General features: G+C 40.8%; 1 protein-coding gene across 1 annotated transcript in view; it reads left to right on the forward strand.

The window, feature by feature from the left end:
* The window catches only part of LOC148038197 (uncharacterized), a 72,675-nt gene extending 62,697 nt beyond the window's left edge, over positions 1 to 9,978 (forward strand). The window contains exon 10 of the mRNA XM_087675380.1: positions 9,447 to 9,978. Coding sequence (XP_087531506.1) covers positions 9,447 to 9,602 — 156 coding nt within the window. The 3' untranslated portion in view covers positions 9,603 to 9,978. The remainder of the gene's footprint in view (positions 1 to 9,446) is intronic.
* Positions 9,979 to 20,948: the final 10,970 nt, after the last annotated feature.

Below are 20,948 nucleotides of genomic sequence, written 5' to 3' on the forward strand. Positions count from 1 at the left end.
ATTCAGGCTCTTCATTATCAAAAGTACTTGTTGCCATAATAAACTCCATGGTATGTGCTGAATCATGCAAACGAGTTTGCCTTCTAGTACGACCAGCCATGGGTGCATCCAAAGGACTATCTTGCATAGTCTGCAAATACCATCTAGGTAGTTGTCTAGCATCCTGGTTGTGTGCAAGCTCTTGCTGGATTTCAGTTTCAGCATGATGCTGAATATTCCGATCAGCCAGTGGCTGAATTTCTGCACTTTCCATAGGAGCAGCTGGCTGAACATTAGGTTCATTTTGTGAACTTCCAGCTGAATCACCAAAAGTAATGGGCAGCAGCCCTTCAAAAACATCACGGGCAGCCTGATATGTGTCCAAACCAGCCAAGGATAATTCTGATTTTTCATCAAAAACAACATCCCTGCTGACAAAAACCTTCTTCGTAACGGGATCATAGAGTCTGTAGCCTTTGCTCTCATTGCTATATCCCATAAAAATGCACTTAACAGCCTTGTTGTCCAATTTTCTTCTAAGTACGTGTGGAATATGGGCATAGGCAAGACACCCAAAGTTACGAAAGTGACCAACAAAAGGTTTACGGCTGTTCCAAGCCTCAAATGGTGTGATGGTCTTCAAGGCTTTGGTAGGGCATCTGTTCAAAATATGGCAAGCACACATGACTGCTTCCATCCAAAAACTATGAGGCAAGCTCTTTGCCTTCAGCATACATCTGGCCATCTCCATGAGTGACCGATTTTTCCTCTCTGCTACCCCATTCTGCTGTGGAGTATAGGCTGTAGTATACTGATGGACTATGCCCTTCTGCTGCAAAAAAGAATTCAGCATAGAGGACATGTATTCCCGCCTCGGTCTGAACGGAGTCTTAATTTTGCATCCAGATTAGTTTTCAACAAGTGCACTGAAAGCCAAAAATGCATCATACACTTCTGACTTCTTTTTCAAACAGTAGACCCAGCAAAAACGTGTGAAGTCATCAATGAATGTCACAAAATAATAACAACCACCCAATGACATGGTCTGCATAGGCCCGCAAACATCTGAATGCACCAACTGCAATGTGGTTGTTGCTCTGAAAGCAACATCACGAGGAAATGAGAACCGATGCATTTTCCCCAAAATGCATCCCTCGCATAAGTGCTCAGGAGGTCTCTCCAAGAGAGGTAAGCCATCCAGCATCTAAGTACGCTGCAAAAGCACCAAGCTGCCAAAGTTTACATGCCCTAAATGAGCATGCCATAACTCCGCCTGTATCATAGCAGGAGTAAGAGTGGATGTCAAGTATGCTGACTGATCTACTGAAAGAGCATCCAACTCATATAAACCATGACACAAAGATCCTGTGAAGACCAAAGTCATGCATACTTTTTCTCGAACCATGCAACGGTCATCATCAAAGGTGACCTGCATACCACAATGTGCCAAAGAAGAAATAGAAAGCAAATTCTTCTTTATTCCAGGCACAAACAAAGCATCCTGCAGGCGGAGAATAGAGCCATCAATGGCTGTGAGCTGAATCTCCCCAATACCACGAACAGGGTATGATGCATTATTGGCACACTGTACCGATTTCCCAACGGGAGGTGCACTAACTGAAGCAAACAAATCTCTGCGAGATGTAATATGTCTAGAAGCACCACTGTCAAAGAACCAAGTGTCAGCATCCTCTGTAGAGCTAAGTGCTCTATCGGCCCAAGAGATGTCATAACTGCAAGTGTAAAAACAATAGTCCCTGTCCACAACAAAGGACGCGGACTCACTAGCAGTGGAAGGAGTAGTAGAAACAGACATTCCTGATTGCTTCTTCTTCTCTTTGGCAATGCGTTTTCTGCACTCAGTGATATAGTGGCCGGGCTTCTTACAATAATGACATTTTCCTTTCTTTGCTTGCGTCCCCCCTTGTGACTGATTCTGCGATGTGCCCGAAGTGCCAGAACTCTGTGGAGCATTTTTCACCTTGCTGTTCTTGCCTTTCTGTCTTGCCACAAAAGCCTGCTCAGAGACTATAGCATCCACACCACTATTTTTCCGTGTTTGCTCCTCCTCTAGAAGCAAACTAACCAGCTGAATGAAAGTGAGTGGGTGCTCAGCAATCCTCATGGTGAGGTTTAATGCAGTATGAAAAGACAAGTACGAAGGAGGTAAGGAATTCAAGGTGGTGGATATCAACTGTGCATCCGAAAAATACTCATCTACATTCATGAGCTGCTCCCTCAAGTCCTGAATCTTATTTAAGTGATCCTGCATAGAATCACCGTCATGCATCTTCAAAGTTTCCAACTCTTTCTTCAAGAAAGAGATTCGAGTCTCATTCTTTCCTGCAAATATATGCTCCAAAGTCAACCATGCATCTCGTGAAGAAGATGCCGAACGAAAGTGAGGGATGATGGACCGCTGAACTGCCAGAGCAATCAGCGACAAGGCCTGTGCATCACGTGTATCCCAAGCTTTTTGAGCTGCAGTTCTTGGAGGAAGTGGCTGAGATGGAGCGGGCTGAGGTCCCCGTTGTCCACGTGCGCCATGGGGAGGAGGAGTAACGGGAGCTACAACTCCCGGTCGAGTTTCCTCTCCACTGACATAATCCCATAAATTCTTGGCCACTAATACATTCTTCATCATGAATGACCATAGCGAATAATTGTTTCCGTCCAATCTGTCTTCCTTGGATATATACGTAAAGACATCACCTCCCTGATTTGCCATGATGACAAATTTCCAAAGACAAATGAGCAATGTCAAATCAGTATGGACTGGAAATCTGCAAATTTCCAGAAATTGCAGCAAACTCACTTCTGCAATTAATGTGCAAGGGTGTACTCTGTCAAAAACTGTCTTTTAATGCACTCTTCCCAAGGTGCAAACAGTGCTCAGCAACATTGTTATATCAAAATCCCCAAAATTTTTGCCAAAATGTCTGTCAAAACAGTCTTTCTGTGACTGTAACAGCAGTTCATATGCAACTGTCCTCAAAATACGCAAAAGCCCCAAAATTTCTGATGAACCAGTTCAAAAATTTGCATCAAATTTATTGCACACCTGTATCCTGTATGCTGTGCCTGCTGCGTATGAACCTCCTCTTCTAGAACTTTATTCTGGACTAAAAATAAAATTTTTGTTAAAAAATACCTGACGTGGACTGCAGGCTAACGATCGAATGTCAGGTCGCTGGTCGTTGGTCAGATTGCAAGCGGCGCTTGAGCTGCCGTCGCGCCAGAGTCAAACGAATGGGCTTCAGGCAGGTGGCGCAGGTAACGGGTGGCCCTGGAGATAGGTCGCTCTGGTGGTAGGCGGCGCCCAGACCTGACGAGCTGGTGACTGGAGGCAAACGACGAGCTGCACGCTGGCGACTGGAGGCAAACGACGAGTTGGAGGCTGACGACGAGCAGGAGACTGACGACAAGCAGGAGGCTAACGACGAGTAGGCCTGCTGGCGACTGACGAGCGCCCTGTGCACGTTGAGCAGATGCAGGGCTGAGGACACTCTTGGTTGAGATGGCGGCTGCTGCAAGTGCAGTGGAAGCACGCAAGTACAGGGCGAAACTGACGGGGGCTGCAGACAGTGGGAGCTTCAGTCTGCAGACTGCAGACTGCTCTGATACCAAATGTGAGATGGGAGGATCGAGGTACAACTGGGATTCAGTAGACAGTGTGAGAGTGAGAGACAGAGTTGAAGCACGACACCCAAGAGAATAGACTGAATAAGTGTAACCTGAAAGTACAAAGTACAACCCTTAAACCTTAGGGTTGTAGGGGGTGTTCACACCCGATACACACCAAGTGTCCAAATGTGTGTAACATAAGCACATAAGTACATACGACAATAAGACCATAAGTCTGGGGAAAAACACCTCTCCTACCGAGAGTAAAAAGTGCCCCAGTGTCTTATTGATCACCAACACTCCCATATGAGCGTAGGCGTAAGTAAGGCGTGAGTCAAATACCCAACAACTTGGTGTTAAATTTTGGCCTAGACCAATTTATTGGCCACAAATGTCAGTGGTGACATTAGAGACTAGGCATTAATTAAGTAATTAATGCCAATCTAAGGGTCAATAATTGCTCAAGGATACTTGAAAGACAAATTGGCATAGCCAATTTAATTATTGACTTGTGATATTACATTTTTGAGCACTAGAATAATTATTAAATTAATTTTTAGAATTAATATTTTGAAAATTAATTTAATAAGGATAATGTTGGCAAATGGGATTAGAAGGTTGCCATTGACAAAACTTGCTCATGCAAGTGGGAAAAACGTTTTTAGAGACTGGTGGAGTCTATTCCAGCCATTGTGAGAGAGGAGAAGGCTGTTAGAGAGCAAAGAGAGGTTGCTCTTGTGATTTTCAGCCACCAGGGATTAGTCCTATAGCATGCGATTGCAATTTGGAGTCCTCTAGGAGTAGGTGGTAGTAGCCCAAGGTCCTTTTGGTGTAGAGGACAGCATACAAGAGGAGGCAACAGTCTTTTTGGTGGTTCTAAGTTGTAGATGACAGCTTCCATGATTGTTTGAGTAGGGCAGCAATAGTTTTTCAGTGTTTCTTGTGATGGAACTTTGAAAATTCTCTCTCATCAACCAGCCATCTCTTAAGTTCTCAGTATTTTCTAGTAGTTTGAGCCATCAGAGGAAGAGATTTTAGTCAATTTGTGCTATAGACCTTAATTTACAATAGAAATTAAGGTTTTGATAGTTGTCTTGAGATGCGTGCTCAGAATTGAGGGCTTGGATTAGCGGAGGAGGTTAGAGGATCTCAGTTGTACTCCTTCCATTTGCAATATAAGATAAATAAATATTGCAAGGGGTGCGAATTTTGAGGCCAACAGGGTGTCCAATGTCCAAGATTAAAGTGGTAAAGTGTGCATTTTCAGTTTTATGTGAATTTTATGCTTGCTATAATTAGTGGTAAATCAGGTTATTTACCACCCTATCTGAGGAGGAAGATTGGTTTTAGATGCTATCCACTATAGGTAGTTAATTGAGTCCTTGATTTGGCTTTTTAACACTTGTGTTGATTTGTTTCCTATAGATTTGTCGGCCGGGTTTATGAGCAAACCCAAATTGGTACAATGGAAGGTTGCTACGAGGATTTTGTGGTTCCTGAGGGAGATTTCCAATCTTGGTATTCATTATCCAATAGGTTGGAGATTCACCTTTGGTTCTCATAGGCTGGATGGATTTAGATTGGTGGGCAGGACATGTTGACCACTGGAGGTCAATGACAAGATGTTGCTTTACTTTGGGTATAGATGTTATCTTGTGGAGTAGCAAGAAGCAGCCCATTGTTGCTCTTTCTTCCACAGAGGTGGAGTATAGAGCGACGCCTTTACCACATGTGAGTGAGTGTGGCTTCGGAGGTTGCTAGGAGAGCTTGGTTGTCCTTAAGACAAGTCTTACAACACTTCATTGTGACAATGAGAGTTGCATTGCTTTGACACAGAACCAATGTTTCATGCTAGGCCAAAGCACATTGAGATTCGGTATCATTTCATTCGCGAGAAGATATTGGATGAGACCATTGATGTGGTTTACTACAAGATAGAGGATAATCTCTCGGATTTGTTTACGAAGGTGCTTCCTCAGGTTGTTCTTTGATAGCACTCCACATCCTTGAGCCTTATGCCACGTTTGGGATCTGTGAGGGGGTGTTAGAGATTAGTCACCCCCTAGATTAGCATTTCTTAGCTACGATTGGTATAGTTAGTTCTCTTGGAGGGTGTTCGGCATTTTCCTGTCCGTTTGGGCATTATTTCTAGCAGTCGCTAGCATTCGGGCAGGTTTTATGTTAACAAACACGGATCTAGAGCTAGTTAGCTATGGTGGACGCAAATCAAATACACGATCCATTATCAAAATGAGAGATTGTAACTCAAGTGAATTAGGTTCCAAGATAGATTAGCTTGGACTCATAAACACAAACTTGAGTGACTCAACTGAAAGTACCATTCATTCAAATGAGTGTCAAGTACATGCCTGTATAGCTTTTTGGATAGTACCACTTTTCCTCTCTGTGCTTATGGGATTTCAGACATCTCTTCCTAGAGCATACATCATTGTCTCTCTCTCATACAAAGCCACTTATGGGCAAGCCTCTTTTGGGCACATATTCAGCCTCTATGGGCATACATCATTTGCTATTCTCAACATTTTATGGGCAAGATAGTGCCACATAGATTAGGTGTATTTTTCGCATTTATTGCAGCTACTCAGTCGGCCGCCCAAATCTGGCAGCAGTTGGCCAAATTTGGCTGACCGACCTGCCATATTTCTCCCCTCTTTTGTTGGATATTTATAGCCCATTGTACCATGCCCTTCCTCAATTGTTCATTTTAGGTTGTTGGGAGAGATCTGGCTTGAGGAGATATACGGACAACCCTTGTACATCTGCCCTCTTCATTTCAGCATTCATTGATTGCAGATTTTAGTGTTCTTCTGTCTCTTTTCTCTCTCCCTTTCTCTTGTGTTCATTGTCTTTCAGTCTTGTCCATATGCTTCCACATTTGTTGCACTGTGACATGCCATGGGATGGCCTACATTGTTCTTGGAGGAACCAGGCGCATTCCACCGAGCTAGTTTGTACTATCTGCTGTTTGATGACCTATGCCATGTAGGATATGGAGCCCACTTGAGTGAAGGAGGCTTTACAGTCCTGAGCATTGGAAGAAGGCTATGGAGCAAGAGTTGGATGCTATTGGGCGGAATGGCACTTGGGATCTTGTGCCTAGACATGTTCATAGGAAGGTGATTGGTGTGAAATGGGTCTTCAAGACCAAATACTAGAGTGATGGCACTCTGGATAAGCACAAGGTATGACTCACTGCAAAGGGCTTTGCATAGTGGCCAGGGGTGGATTTCCATGACACCTTTGTACCTATTGCTCGGATGGCTACCATTAGAGCTGTTCTTTTCTTAGCTAGCCATAGGAGATGGTTGGTTTATCAACGCTTGATGTGAAGTTTGCCTTCCTTTATGGTGGTTTGAAGGAGTAGATCTATATTGAGCAACCTCCTAGCTTTTCCTCAGTAGATGGGAGAGGTATGCAGGTCGAAGAAGGCCCTTTATGGCCTCAAAGAGGCTCCATGTGCTTGAAAAGAAAAGCTTAACTCATTTCTCCAAGGGCAAGTTGGGATGTCGTTATTCCTCTTCCAATTCCTAGTTGTATGTCCACACATTAGTTGGAGGGCTTATGTTGTTTGTGATTTATGTGGATGATCTTATCTTGATAGGTGACCACGTCTAGAAGGTCAAGTAGACAACGAAGGCACTACATGAGGTGTTTGAGATGATGGATATGGGCCTTCTCCATTTCTCTTTAGGTCATGAGATATACCAAACTCCAAGGGGGATTTTCATCTCCTTGCAATAGTATGTGCATGAGCTTTTGGCCACATTTGAGATGGAGGGATGTAAGGTCATTTCTACTTCTATGGATTCGAATTGGAAGGCTATGGCCCATGCAAATTCCCTAGTGGCAGATGCTCCCCGCTATAGGCAGTTAATTGGGTCCTTGATTTGGCTTCTTAACACGCGGGTTGATTTGTGCTTTCTTGTAGGTTTGTTGGCCGGGTTCACGAGCGAACCCAAGGTGGTACATTGGAAGGCGGCTATGAGGATTTTGCAGTTCTTGAGGGGACCCCCAATCTTGGTATTCATTATTCAGTAGGTTTTGAAGATTCGGCTTTGGTTATTATAGGCTGGACAGATTCAAATTGGGCCAAATATGTTGACCAATGAAGGTCAGTAATAGGATATTGCTTTCGTTTGGGTGTAGGTGTTATCTTGTGGAGTAGCAAGAAGCATCCCATGGTTGCTCTTTCTTCCACAGAGGCAGAGTACAGAGCAGCATCTTCTACCACATGTGAGTTAATGTGGCTTTGGAGGTCACTAGAAGAGCTTGACTAACCTTAGACACGACCTATGACCCTTCATTGTGACAATGAGAGTTGCATTGCTTCGGCATGGAACCGTGTGTTTCATGCTAGGTCGAAGCACATTGAGATAGAGTACCATTTCATTCGAGAGAAGATCTTGGATGAGACTATTGATAACAAATGGTAATATGGTAGATTTGTTTACAAAGGCGCTTCCTTAGGTTGTTCTCCGACAACACTCTAGATCCTTGAGCCTTATGCTGCGTCCAAGATTTCAGAGGGGGTTTTAGAGATTAGTCATCCCTTGGACTAGCATTCTTAGGATACAATTGGACTTATGCCTCCTTTCTTGTCAGTTATTTGGGCATTTTTAGCAGTCACAGTGTATGGGCACTTGATTATGGGCAAGGGCAGAGCCATGTGGCAGCCTGACAGCAGATTGTTGATTATTTGGGCATTTCTTGTCAGTTATTTGGGCATTTTTAGCAATCACAGTGTATGGGCACTTGATTATGGGCAAGGGCAGTGCCACATGGCAGCCTGACAGCAGATTGTTGATTTATCGGGCTGCGTGCAGCCAATCAGCCGCATTTATGAGGCTGCCAGTTGGTTGGCCAGTTTTGCAGGCCAACCTCCCTATTTTGTTGCTTTCTTTTGTGCTATTTATAGGCACCTGGCAGCCTGCCCTACATCACTTGTGTCTCAGGTGTTGGCGAGAGAGATCCAGCTCGAGGAGATACATCGACAGGCCTTGTGCATCTACCCTCTTCATTTCAGCATTCATTCACTGCAAATTTCTGCGTTCGGGCTCTTTTCTCTCTCCCTCTTCTCTCGTGTTCATTGTCTTTCAATCTTGTCCATATGCTTCTGCATTCACTGCACTCTGACAACCCCTGCCCTCCCATTAGTATCTAGCTTTTACTACTGTATCTTTCCTACACAGTTGTATCATTTACAGATGGCTGCAGGTCATGATCTATTTTGGTCTTCTGCAGATGTTGGTAAATCATTTCAGATCATTTTTGATGTAGACACCCTCTTGCACCTTCAGTCCAGAACCAAGTCTTAAGACTGCTGACAATCACAAATGCACCCGTCCCACTTGGGTGCACATACACGTGCACATTTTCATGCATGTGCTCTCACACTAGTTCCTCCGACTCTTTTTGGCTGGCTTTGTGGGACTGTTGTCCTCTTGCAGTGTCTGGACCTTGAAGTGTGTAATCTCATCATCAACCTTTAAACCTCCTAGCTCTGCCAAATTAGCTAGGGAAGTGGGCTCAGAAGTAAATTATAATTTGTAGTCCACTTCAATTGGTGCAACTCGAGCAAGCTGCACCATCTCCTGTTGATCGTTGCCACACTTCAATTCGTATGAATCTTTGTTTGAGGGCCTGCCTTTGCCAATCTTATAGCGTTACATCTGGTTTAATTTAAATATATATGCCATTACGACATTAAGACGATGTGGAAAAATAACTCGGTGTCTGCTTGATGCTTCCCAATTTTCAAATCTTGGTCACATGTTAGCTCTGCTGTTTAGCAAACTCATTTTCTGTTTTTGTGAGACGTACAGGGTGTTGGTGGCTCACAATGTGGCTTTGCTCAAGAGTTGACTGCTATTAACGCAACCTCCAAAGAATGTTGTTTTCTAGGTGATGTGCGGCAAAGGGTAATTCTTATTCCTAGCATGGATGATGTTCTTAGAGACAATTCTGGTGCGTTTGGCTAGCAGGGAGGTCCTTGCATACTTCTAGAACTGATGTTTTCAGAATTTTAAAGTTTTCCCTTCATTGCGGCAAAGTGGTTCCTGAAAAAAGATAGAAAATTGGTCTGTGTCAGAATCTGCGTGCTAGTTCAAACGTTAGAAGGCCAATTAAGGGCGCATGTTCTTGCGCTATGATTTGTACACAACTATAAGCCACCACAGGCAGGGTGGCAAATTCTGAGGGGACGGCTGCCTATTTATTTCCATCTCACCCCTAATTGTTTCCCCATACCTCACGAATCATGTTATTCAAGTGTTCCAAAAAAGAAGGAAAAAAACCTCTCTCTCTCTCTCTCTTCTCCCCCCTTGAATGCAATAAATCACGTGCTCTTTGACTTCAGTTTAGAGATTATGCCCTGTCATAGGTGCATTCATTAACTTAGTAGTACTTATTCCTTCATATCTTTTGAAATACTCATTTGTAGGTGCAAAATATGAAGTATGTTTAGGGAGTACAAGTCAAATTGTATGCTTATTAGGAGCGCAGAGGCAAAGAGAGAGCGCACATGCTCGTAGAGGACACGCAGAGGTTTCGAGGGGCACCATGTGGTAGCCCCTCGAAATCTTTCGTTAATAAGATAGAGATAGAGATGTGAACTTCCATTAACCATACCATTATCATGTAGATTAACCAAGCTTGATCCAAAAGAGACGGAACATATAGATGTAATCCTTCAGTAGAATATTTGAATTGTTATCACAAAATTCCAAAATATGAACTTAAAAGTGCAATATTGCATAAAGCAAATTAGAGGTGAGACATAACTTGGATATTGTCAAGTCTTTGTTAAATGTAACAAAACGAGACAATTACTACTTGGGGTATTATAGCACTCTCCTAAAAAAGTATGTCTCTTTAAGGATTACAAATCCCTCAAGGATAAGCACTTAATGTACAATGCTAATAATGGGCAACCTTATCTAATTCAACTAAGAAAAATAGGGTGAAATGCATGGTCTCAATCATCCGTGTATTTGGTGTGTTGTTGAATATATGATGGGCAATCAAGGTCTCTAAAAAGAATACTGGGGCAAGCCTCTTAGTATGGTACAAGGAGGGGAAGTAGCATACTTGCCTTAAGAGCTCAAGAGAATCAATATGCCCCCACATCATCTTTAACTTTGTTTGCATAGAAACACCTTGTTTCTAAAGGGACTATGATTGCTTTACTATTGCCATAAGTGAGTTTGCAAAACGTCTAACAAGAAAATCATAGTACTGTAAAAATTAGTACAGAATGTTTAATGCAGTAATGGTTATGATTGCTCATGTACTAATAAGAGGTGCACCTATCGTACTTTGCTGTAGGTACACCCATGTCTTCTAGGAACCCTTCTATTTCTATAAGTATTCTTAGGGCCTTCCTAATTTGTAGTCATAGCTCTTTGTTAAACGTTGAGATGGAATGCACATGTGGTGATGTTTTGTTTGTACAATCCATCCTTGTGAGTCTACAATGCATTCCATCAAAAGATGTAGATTCTGTCATCAATAGCTTAGGCTCTAGTTGTGTGCATGTGCATATGCACATGCACATGCTAGTGTATGCATGGTGTGGATATATGTGCATGTGTGCAGAGTATGTGTGTGCATGTGGGTGGATGGGTTCATGTATGTGCGCATGTGCATGTGTAGGGAACATTAAGAAAAAATGTGATGCCCTTGTATACAATGTATGCAAAGCTCAGGATGTATGTGAAGACAATGTTTATGATAAAGAGGCGAGGAACCCCAGAAGCCAAAGAGGAGGGAGGCTTGCTCCAAGTGCTATGTATTGATGTACTTGGTCCAAACATCAATAAAATGTATTGATACGTTAAGTCTTTTATGTCTCAAATGTTCAATGTTGGATAGCTTAACTACTTTAACCTAACGTTCTTGATTGTTAGTGACTATGTTTGTGTGTTGTGTTTATCATCAGGATTCCACACCTCTTAGGTTGATTACATACTAGTGTTAGTGTGAATGGACCAATTGTAGGCAAAAAAGTTTTGGTTAGCCATGCGTAACAATGTCATAGGTTGCATATTTTGTGGACATGTGGCGGGGGATCTCCCTTATCCTAAAATTTGTTCGCACCCAGAAGCATGCTAAATGGCAATGCTTGCATATTAACAAAAGTCTTCTTATTTGATGAGTATCAAACCCTCGGCAACCATCGTTTATCTAATCCTTTAAAGCACTTGGCCACCTTGCACTTTTTGTCAACCTTGGGTGCAACTATGTGGCTAAGTGTCTCTTCAAATGGATTGCACACTAACCTGGCTGTTCGAGGGGTAGTGTGTAACCAGCCTTTCACTTTACATGTACTCCATGCACTATTCCCTAGATCCTCTTGATATGTAGGAAATAAGATTGGAATCGTCTTGTCTCAATCATGGGAAAGATAGAACTGCTTCAATGTGTGAGCAGGTTAACCTAGTATGCTTTTTTTGCTTATTCGCATATTTGAAAAGCATGGTTTAAATAACATAAGTTAGCAGATCTTTTGGAAGATTGGACTTAAATTTTGCTAGGAAAAAAAACCATTTTTGATGTTACAGTTACAAAATGGGAATCTAATATATGATAACTCGGAAGCATGCAAAGTGAGACATCAACAGTGGATTGACGTCTTCAATAGGTACAGAACATGATTGCATGGGATCCTCAAGTTGAGTGGGGACCTTTGTGGGTGCCATCATTTGATAGGAAAAGGCGTTTTTGTGTAGCATGGTGGGCGAACACCACCATGTGCAGAGAAAAGGCCTGTAACAACAACCTCTTGTGGAATTGAGCTACACTTGAAGAGGCCAAAACTTGAGCCACAATCATCGACCAAGGATAGGGAGTCGATGAGATCATCTACTTGTGCTACAATAGCCAACATGCAAAACAAGGAGAGGTTGAGTGACTCATCTGTTCATAAATTGGACTTCTTGCTAGCTAGCACCTATGCTCATGCATGCTAAGCTAGCTCAGCTCATTTAACAAATCTTCCCCCTCCCCTCGATAACTAGATGGAGAGCTCCTAAGGTGCACTACCCACAACAGAATACATAGTGCTACACCAAAGAGGAATTCAATCGAGTTTACAACCTAAAGGCGTAGACTCGAGAGCCTTGAAAGACTCTGGTGTGCTTGAAGTGGATTAATTATCAGTCTTCAAGCACATGAGGGAGCTCGGGGTATACTGGATTAAATGTAGCAGTAATCTATTGGAGGTGTTTTGAAATGTGATTTGTTCTACAAATCTGTTTATTAGAAATGGTCCACTAACATGGAGTTCAATGTCTCCTTTGCAAAAGATTTATGTCTTGTAATTCAGCTCGAATTGTCCATTCAGGTTGGCAGTCCATAACATTTACATGGTTGACATCTGTGAAGGACCATATCAATGATATGAGGAAGGTTGGTGATTTTGATATCCATCTCTTAAGTGGAAGATTAATGATGAAAATGTCAATGATTCCACGGAAGATAGAGCCATGATGAGCATGTGGCCACCCCTCATGAAAAGGGGTCCTATGTCTAGTACTGATAGAATGGAATTAGTACATGTGAATAATGTGCCAGATCAGGCAGAGGTAGCAAAAATAAAGCTGTTGATAGTAGACGATGTTGGCATGAGAGTATAGGTGGCAAAGTAAGCTTTAGAAAATTGCTAACAGAAATTGAAGGATACAAAAGTGGTTCATTTGAGTGAGCAAGGATTTTCTGTATAGCCATAGATCTGTTGAGGAACCATATGGAGGCTACTCAAGCTTGATTGGAATCCCTGCCACCCAATGATTTTGGACATGAGAGACATTGATAGGATAGTTAGCTTCATAGTGATCAATGCTGGACATGCTTGGAGTAGGGTCTATAGATAGAGGTGAAGACCCTTGCTCAATTGAGGTGAATTGCATGATTTCTTTGAATTACTTCTTCTATTATTTCATGTTTGTGTAGTCTAGTTGACCGGTTGCCTAAATGCCTTTTATGTGTTGCAGATTGAGATTGAGATGCAAAAGAATGCACTTTAGGAGTTGCAAATGTAGCACATAGTCCTGATAGAGATGCTGTATAGAGTTGAGGGAGGGCAATCACCTTGCTTCTTCCCTTTAAAACCTTTTCTCGTGCTAACTAACAAAGACATCGTAACTCTACCAAGAAGATGTTGTGCATGTGGGGTGCCATTTTGTGTTACCAAAGCCCCAATGTTAGTAGTTATGCCATGCAAGAGCAGATACCATGCCATGTGCCTCGCACACCTTTGCATTACAGGATGCACTATGTGTCTCTCTATTGTTCAATGCAAATTCTAGCAAGTGCACAAGTGTGGTTTGGATGTCGATAACTTAGTTACTAGTACTATTATTAATGATATTTGATAATAAAATATTATATGATAGTTACAAGTATTTGTATGTTTAGTATGTAACAAGACTAATTTTCATCATATTATTGGTAATATGTGTGCTAACAAATAGCATGCATGCTTATCTTATATGTTGGCTTGTTAAGAGTTGACATGTTAGATTATTAACACTTGACATGTACATGCTACTTAGCATATATGTTAGCTAGTTAACAAGTAGCCTATATGTTAAGAAGTATGATATTAGCTTGATAATAGTTAGCATATGTGCTAGCTAGCACGTGTGCTAACCATTGTTAACAATTGAGATCTTAGCTTGTTAACACTTGGCATGTACATGCTACTTAGGATATAGTTTAGCCAGTTAACATATAGCTTGTATGTTAGAAAGCATAATATTAGCTTGATAATAGTTAGCATACATGCTAGCTAGCATATCTATTAGGTAGTTAACAATTAGGATTGTGCTAACTATGCTAGTTAGCATATACATTAACTTGTTAACAAATAGTGTATATGCTGCTTAGCATATTTGTCAGCTAGTTAGGAGGTAGCACACATGCAAGCTAGTATGTATACCAGGTAGTTACTAACTAGCAAGTATGTTAAGTATGCTAGTTAGCATATGCATTAGCTAGTTGATAGTCATCATATGTGCCAGATAGCATGTAAGTTAGCTAGTTAAAAGATAGCATATATGCTAACTATGATAGTTTGATAGTTAGCACATATGTTATGTCCGAGGTTAAAGGCTACTTGTGCCTAGCCATCTACATTTACTTGTATACAATACCCGCACATGTGCACACTGTAGGTGGCGGGTGCCCATCACTATCACTTTATTCTTTATTCTTCTAGTGGCAATAGAATAAGGGAAGGCATGTCACACATTGCGATAGTTGAAGTTTCCACATATGGTCTTGTTCTCTTTTGCGTGAATCTCCACAGATCTTGCTTCCATTCTTGCTTCACCTTTCAGCTAGTATGAGAGTAGGCATTTGATGAGCTTCTTCATCACTTGCTTTAGCATGGGGAAAAGAGCTTCACTTTAAGCTTTCATAGTAGCCACACCATGAGGTATGCATCAGTCCCATTGATCTTTCACTTACTCCATCTTGTTTGAGACTTGTTTGAGCTCTTCTAAGGCAGTTTTTGAGCTTTGGTAAGAGCTCTATTTTGCCTCCATCCACCATCAGTAGAAGCCCAACTAGCATGATTTATGCCAGATGTGCTAGGGTTGAACCCCATTTAGCTTCCAACATTCATCTATAGCTCTTGGCTTGCTTCAATAGTGATTAGTTGCTTGGGTAACCTCCTCGACGTTAAGAACTTGCATTTGGACACACATTGAATCTAAATACCTTCAACCATTAACTATGTTTCAAGATAGGTTTACTGCAATACACTATGGATAGCATGTATTTGAATGTCTATGTCAATGTAGTGCTTATAGGACAAGTTTAATACTCTAAGATATGGTTTGATGCTTGGGAAACCCTCTTGGACTAATTTGAGCTTGGTTAGCCCAGTTACTAAAGGGTTTCTTGCTGTAGCAATGTCTAGACAACAAGTGTACACTTTGAAGGTCTACGTATTATATGCCTAAAAGTACTTCGGGTATCCTACATGCTTATATGCATAGTCATTCTTCACTTGCGAGTTGTAGACATAGTGGATGTATATACTCTCAAATGTATTGATGATGTACTTGGGCTTCCCGGATGCTATCATACTTATGTCTTGAGCTTTTCTTGCTAACTTTACATTTTGGATTCACTTCTCGTGGGATACACTTGTATTTACTTTGTAGAGCTCGGTTCTTTAGAGATAGTGAGAGTCTCTTGCTCATGTACATGCTTAGTTGATCTATGCATACACTGTACTTTTAGTGTAGATAGTGGGATGATTTGCTTTTGAGCATTTGGATACCTTGTATGTATCATTGTTAGTGGGTTGTTGGTGGGGGATGCTTGATACACATTGGTTGTATGTATCTATGTATCTAACACTGTATGCTTTGACAATTCTTGGCACTCGGTTGCTACACTGTTAGTTGCATTCTATATATCCCGAATTGCAACGCAGATATTCCTAATAGCGGGAGCTTACTTTGTGGTCATTTGCCTACTAATGTATCTTCATTTACTGCAGTTTTGTAGACAACAATGCTGAATATTGTTATGAGTAGTTTCTTTGAGTGCATTTTTGGCTTAGTCTTGGGGCTTTTTTGTTTACTCTTGTAGTTTGGAGAAATTTACAATCATTATGGTAGGTACTTCCAATGCGTCAGCTGCCAATAATCCTATTTTCAACATTGAAAAGCTCGATGGTAATAACTTCAAATATTGGAAAGCATAAATATGGTAGGTATTGGTGCAGAAGAAGTAGATCAAGCCATTGAAAATAAGAGACATAAAGCCAAAAAATTGGGATAGAGAGAATTGAGATGAATTGGATGAGTTATTCAAGTCTACAATTATACTCTTTGTCTAAGCAGGTATATTTCAATGCTATCTCTATTGTTGGTGGTCTATATGATTTATTGAAGAATATATGTGATCTTAATGATAAAAAGTCATACATCTCAATTGTATTAGTTGAAGAAGCTTGTGGACCTTTGTAATATGAAGGAGGTCACTCCTATGTCTATTCATTTGAATGAGTTTCACTCTATTTTCAGCTAGCTTATCTTGCAAGGCATCAAGTTTAAGCATAGGTAAAATCATTGTTCTTGCTTGTCACACTACTAGAGTCATGTGATACATTTCATACTGCTATGAGTACTAATCCTTTTGAGGATGGTTTTAAATGTAATGATGTAGAGAGTGCTTTACTTATAGAAGAAGTAAACACGAAGAATTTTAAATGTAATAATGTAAAATCTTTGTTCTTGCTTGTCACACTACTAGAGTCATGTGATACATTTCATACTGCTATGAGTACTAATCCTTTTGAGGATGGTTTTAAATGTAATGATGTAGAGAGTGCTTTACTTATAGAAGAAGTAAACACGAAGAATATTGATGAAACTCACAACACAATAGGGGCAAGTTTGAATCTCATGTCCTGTAGTAAGTTTGGTGGTTGTATGTCCTCTTTGACATATTGTTATTGTGGACAATAGGGTCACATTAGGCCACAGTGCCATAAAATGCACAACGAGAAAGGCAATAGAGAGTGTAGGAAAATGCGAAGCCCATTGATATTATACTTAAGTCCAATGTGAATATAGAGGAGATAAATGCCTTGGAGTATAATTTCGATGATTACATTCATGCTGCTTCATCACTCGATGCTACTCAATTGCTACTTACCCTCAGTGTTGGCTTCTTGATTTAGGGGCTTCCTTCCATGTTACCCCACATCACCATTGGTTTCATAGCTACCATATCGGTAGGAGTTCTGTCAGACTAGGGGATGACACTACATTGGATATAATTGGAATAGGTGATGTTACAATGCTGTTTAGTATTGGTGTTCCTTTTGTGCTTCATGATGTACATCATGTCTTGGCTTTGATGAAAAGCCTTATTTTAAATGGATAGCTGGATGATGACAAGTACTATGTATCTTTTGGTGTTTCTTCATGGAAAATCACACGTAGCAGTCTTGTTTTTGCTAGAGGTGCCAAGGTTGGCAATCTCTACCCACAGCTTGTTTTTGGGTCTATTGACCATGTTTTGGCTATGACCTATCTTCCACATGTATCTTTACGGTATCGTTACCTTAGCTACCTCTCTTTGAAATAAATGAAAGTACTGACCCATTTGTAGTATCTTCCGCCCTTGGATTATTCTTGTTTTGATTCATGTGATCATTGTTTGTATGGCATGCAAACTTGTAATTTGCATAAGAAGAAGCCTAGTTCTATGTGTGTGGGTGAGCCTTTGGATCTTTCATATTTTGATGTTTGTGGCCCCATGCCCTATCAGTCTTGGTTGGTGCAAAGTATTTTGTTACATTCATAGATGATTATCCGCATAGGATTTGGGCCTATCTTTTTAAGTAGAACTTGAATGTTTTACCTACATTTGCTTTCTTGCCATGGTTGAGAATTAGTTTGGATATAGGCTAAAATGCCCATGGTTTGACAATGGGAGTAAATATGTATATAAGGCTGATGAGAGGAGTATTAAGCATGGATTGACCGCCTCGTACATCCCACCCTAGAATGGTATTGTAGAGTGCATGAACATGACTATTTAGGAAAGAGTCCATAGTATGCTTATTCAAGTATTCTTATTGCAACACTTTTGGGCTGAGGGAGTTACTACTAACATGCATCTCATTAATATATCTCAATGCAATGCTCTTGTTGGTGGTAGAGTTGTGGAGAAGGGATGGTTTGGTAAACCACCCTTGGATGAACACTTGCAAATCTTTGGATTTGAGGCTTTTTGCCATATTCCCAAAGACAAGCACAATAAGTTGGATCTGAAGTCCATCAAATGCATCTTTTTCGGTTATGGTGATGTAGGTGAGATGCGCTATGGTCTTTGGGATTTGGAGGCTTGAAAGGTCATCCATAATCACGATGCTATTTTCTATGAGGAGAAGATGCATATGAGACTTGAAAAGGCGACTAAGTTATGCATGGTGATGTTTCAAGAGGAGCCTTTTGTTATAGTATAGCTAGCCCCGATGAGATAGCCTGTTGCAATTGTTGATGATATAGTTGCCTAGGATTTTCATGTTGTGTAGGATCATGATGTTGGATAGAGACGATTGGACGTATAGTCTCGACAACCAGTTTTGAGACACTTTGCTAGAGCTTCACGTTCTCCTGATCGCTACGATCCCTCTATGGACTATCTCATGGTGATAGACTTTGCTGACCCGCTTACCTATGAGGATTCTATTCACAAAGGTGATTCTCATTCTTGGGAGAGGGCTATGCAGTCTGAGTTTGTTGAATTCACTACAAAATAATCATATAGGGGACCTAGTTTTCTTTCTTGATTGAAAGTGTGCATTGCTATACAAGTGGGTATACAAGTGGAGTATCCTTGGTCACCCTAAGCCAATATATAAGGTCAGATTGGCTACTAAGGTTTTTGGTTTCTCAAGTGCATTTGGTTCATTATAAGATGGATGTTAAGATGGTTTTTCTTCATGAGGACCTACGTGTAAGAGCTTTCTGAAAAAAGATAGGGAACACCTAGTGTGCAAATTGAAGAAGAGTCTTTATGGGCTTAAGCAGACATGGGGACTTGCATGAGGACATTTATAAATAGTAGCCTAAGGGCTTTGTGGAAAAAGGTAGTGAACACCTAGTGTGCAAATCAAAGAAGAGTATTTATGGGCTTAAGCAGTCACTTAGAGAATGTTACCATAAGTTTGATGCTTTCATGCATTTATAGAGGTATTCCTGTAGTGATATGGATCTGTGTCCATACATGCAAAAGGCTTGTGATGGTAGCCTTATTATCTTGTGATTTATGTGGATGATATGCTTATTGTTGGGAGTTCTTATGCTAAGCTGGATGCCTTAAATACTCAACTCAAGAAGAGCTTTGAGATGAAGGATATGGAGTAGGCCTCACACATACTTGGTATGTGCATTGCACGCAACTGCTCTAAGGGGCTTCTCTACTTGTCCCAGAAGGAGTACATTCACAAAGTACTTAAGAGATTCCATATGTAAGATGATAAGCCTATTGACTGCTCTTTACCTTCTCATATGAAGGTTAGTTAGGATGATTGTCCTAAGTCAAATGATGAGAGGGCCGAGATGGTCAAGGTTTCGTATATATCCCTAGTGGGCAATTTGATACATGCAAGGATAGCCACTTGATCGGACATAGCATTTGTACTGAAAGTCGTGGTACATTATATGACTACACATGGTAGGCGACATTAGGACATCATGAAGGGTATTATGAGATACCTTAAAGGTAATGTATATATATGTGTTTGCTATGGTAGTTAGGATCTAGGAATTGTAGATTACACAAACTCAAATTACGTAGGACATATAGACAGTAGAAAGTCCACCTCTGGGTATCTTTACCTATCTTGGGTGTGCTATCTCTTGGATGTCTAGGGTGTGAAAATGCATGGCCTTATGTACTAATGAGGCTAAGTATATTGCAACCACTGAGGCTTTCAAGGAGGGTCTATGGTTAGATTGTCTGGTTGTAGATCTTAGTATGACCATGACTCCTATACTACATTCAGATTCAATGAGTGCCATTCAATTGGTTTCTAATATGGTCTTCCATGCAAAGACAAAGCACATTGAGGTGCATTATCACTTCATTAGCGAGGTGGGAGAGGACAAGTCGATTGAGCTTGTCAAGATCCCCATGGATACAAATCTTGCAGATCTGCTTGGTAAACGTCTCCTAGTGGAACAATATGCCTTCCTTAGGAAGATGATGGGAGTAGAATGAGATGACATCTTTCCTCATCTTGTTGTACTCTATATACATGTTTTACTTTTCTCTTTTTTTTTTCTTTTACTCCTCACTAAGGCACTTTTGCCTTTAATTGGGAGGTTGTTGGTGGTTAAAGGCTACATATGCCTAGTTGCCTACATTGACTTGTATATAGTACTCACATACCTGTACACTATAGGTAGCGGGCACCCATCACTATCACTTTATTCTTTATTCTTTTAGTGGAAAAATAAAATAAGGGAAGATAGGTCACACATTGTTAATGTATATGCTAGCTAGCATATATGTTAGCTAGTTAAGTTAGTATACATGCTACTTAACATATTGGTTAGCTTGTTAATAGATAGCATAAATGCTAGCTATGATAGTTAACATATACATTAGCTTATTGATAGTTAGCACACATGCTTGTAGTATGTATCTTGGCTATTTAATAGCTACCATATATGATATATATGATATTTAGCCTTCATATGGAGTTGCAAACTGTTGAGATAAAGTTCACAAAATATTAATAGCAACATTCTTGGATCAGGATCTGAGGTTCATGACCATCATGCTTGATTAGA

The sequence above is a fragment of the Lygodium microphyllum genome, chromosome 3, assembly GCF_053477565.2.
Source record: "Lygodium microphyllum isolate KBCC chromosome 3, Lygodium_microphyllum_v1.1.10, whole genome shotgun sequence".
Lineage (NCBI taxonomy): Eukaryota > Viridiplantae > Streptophyta > Polypodiopsida > Schizaeales > Lygodiaceae > Lygodium > Lygodium microphyllum.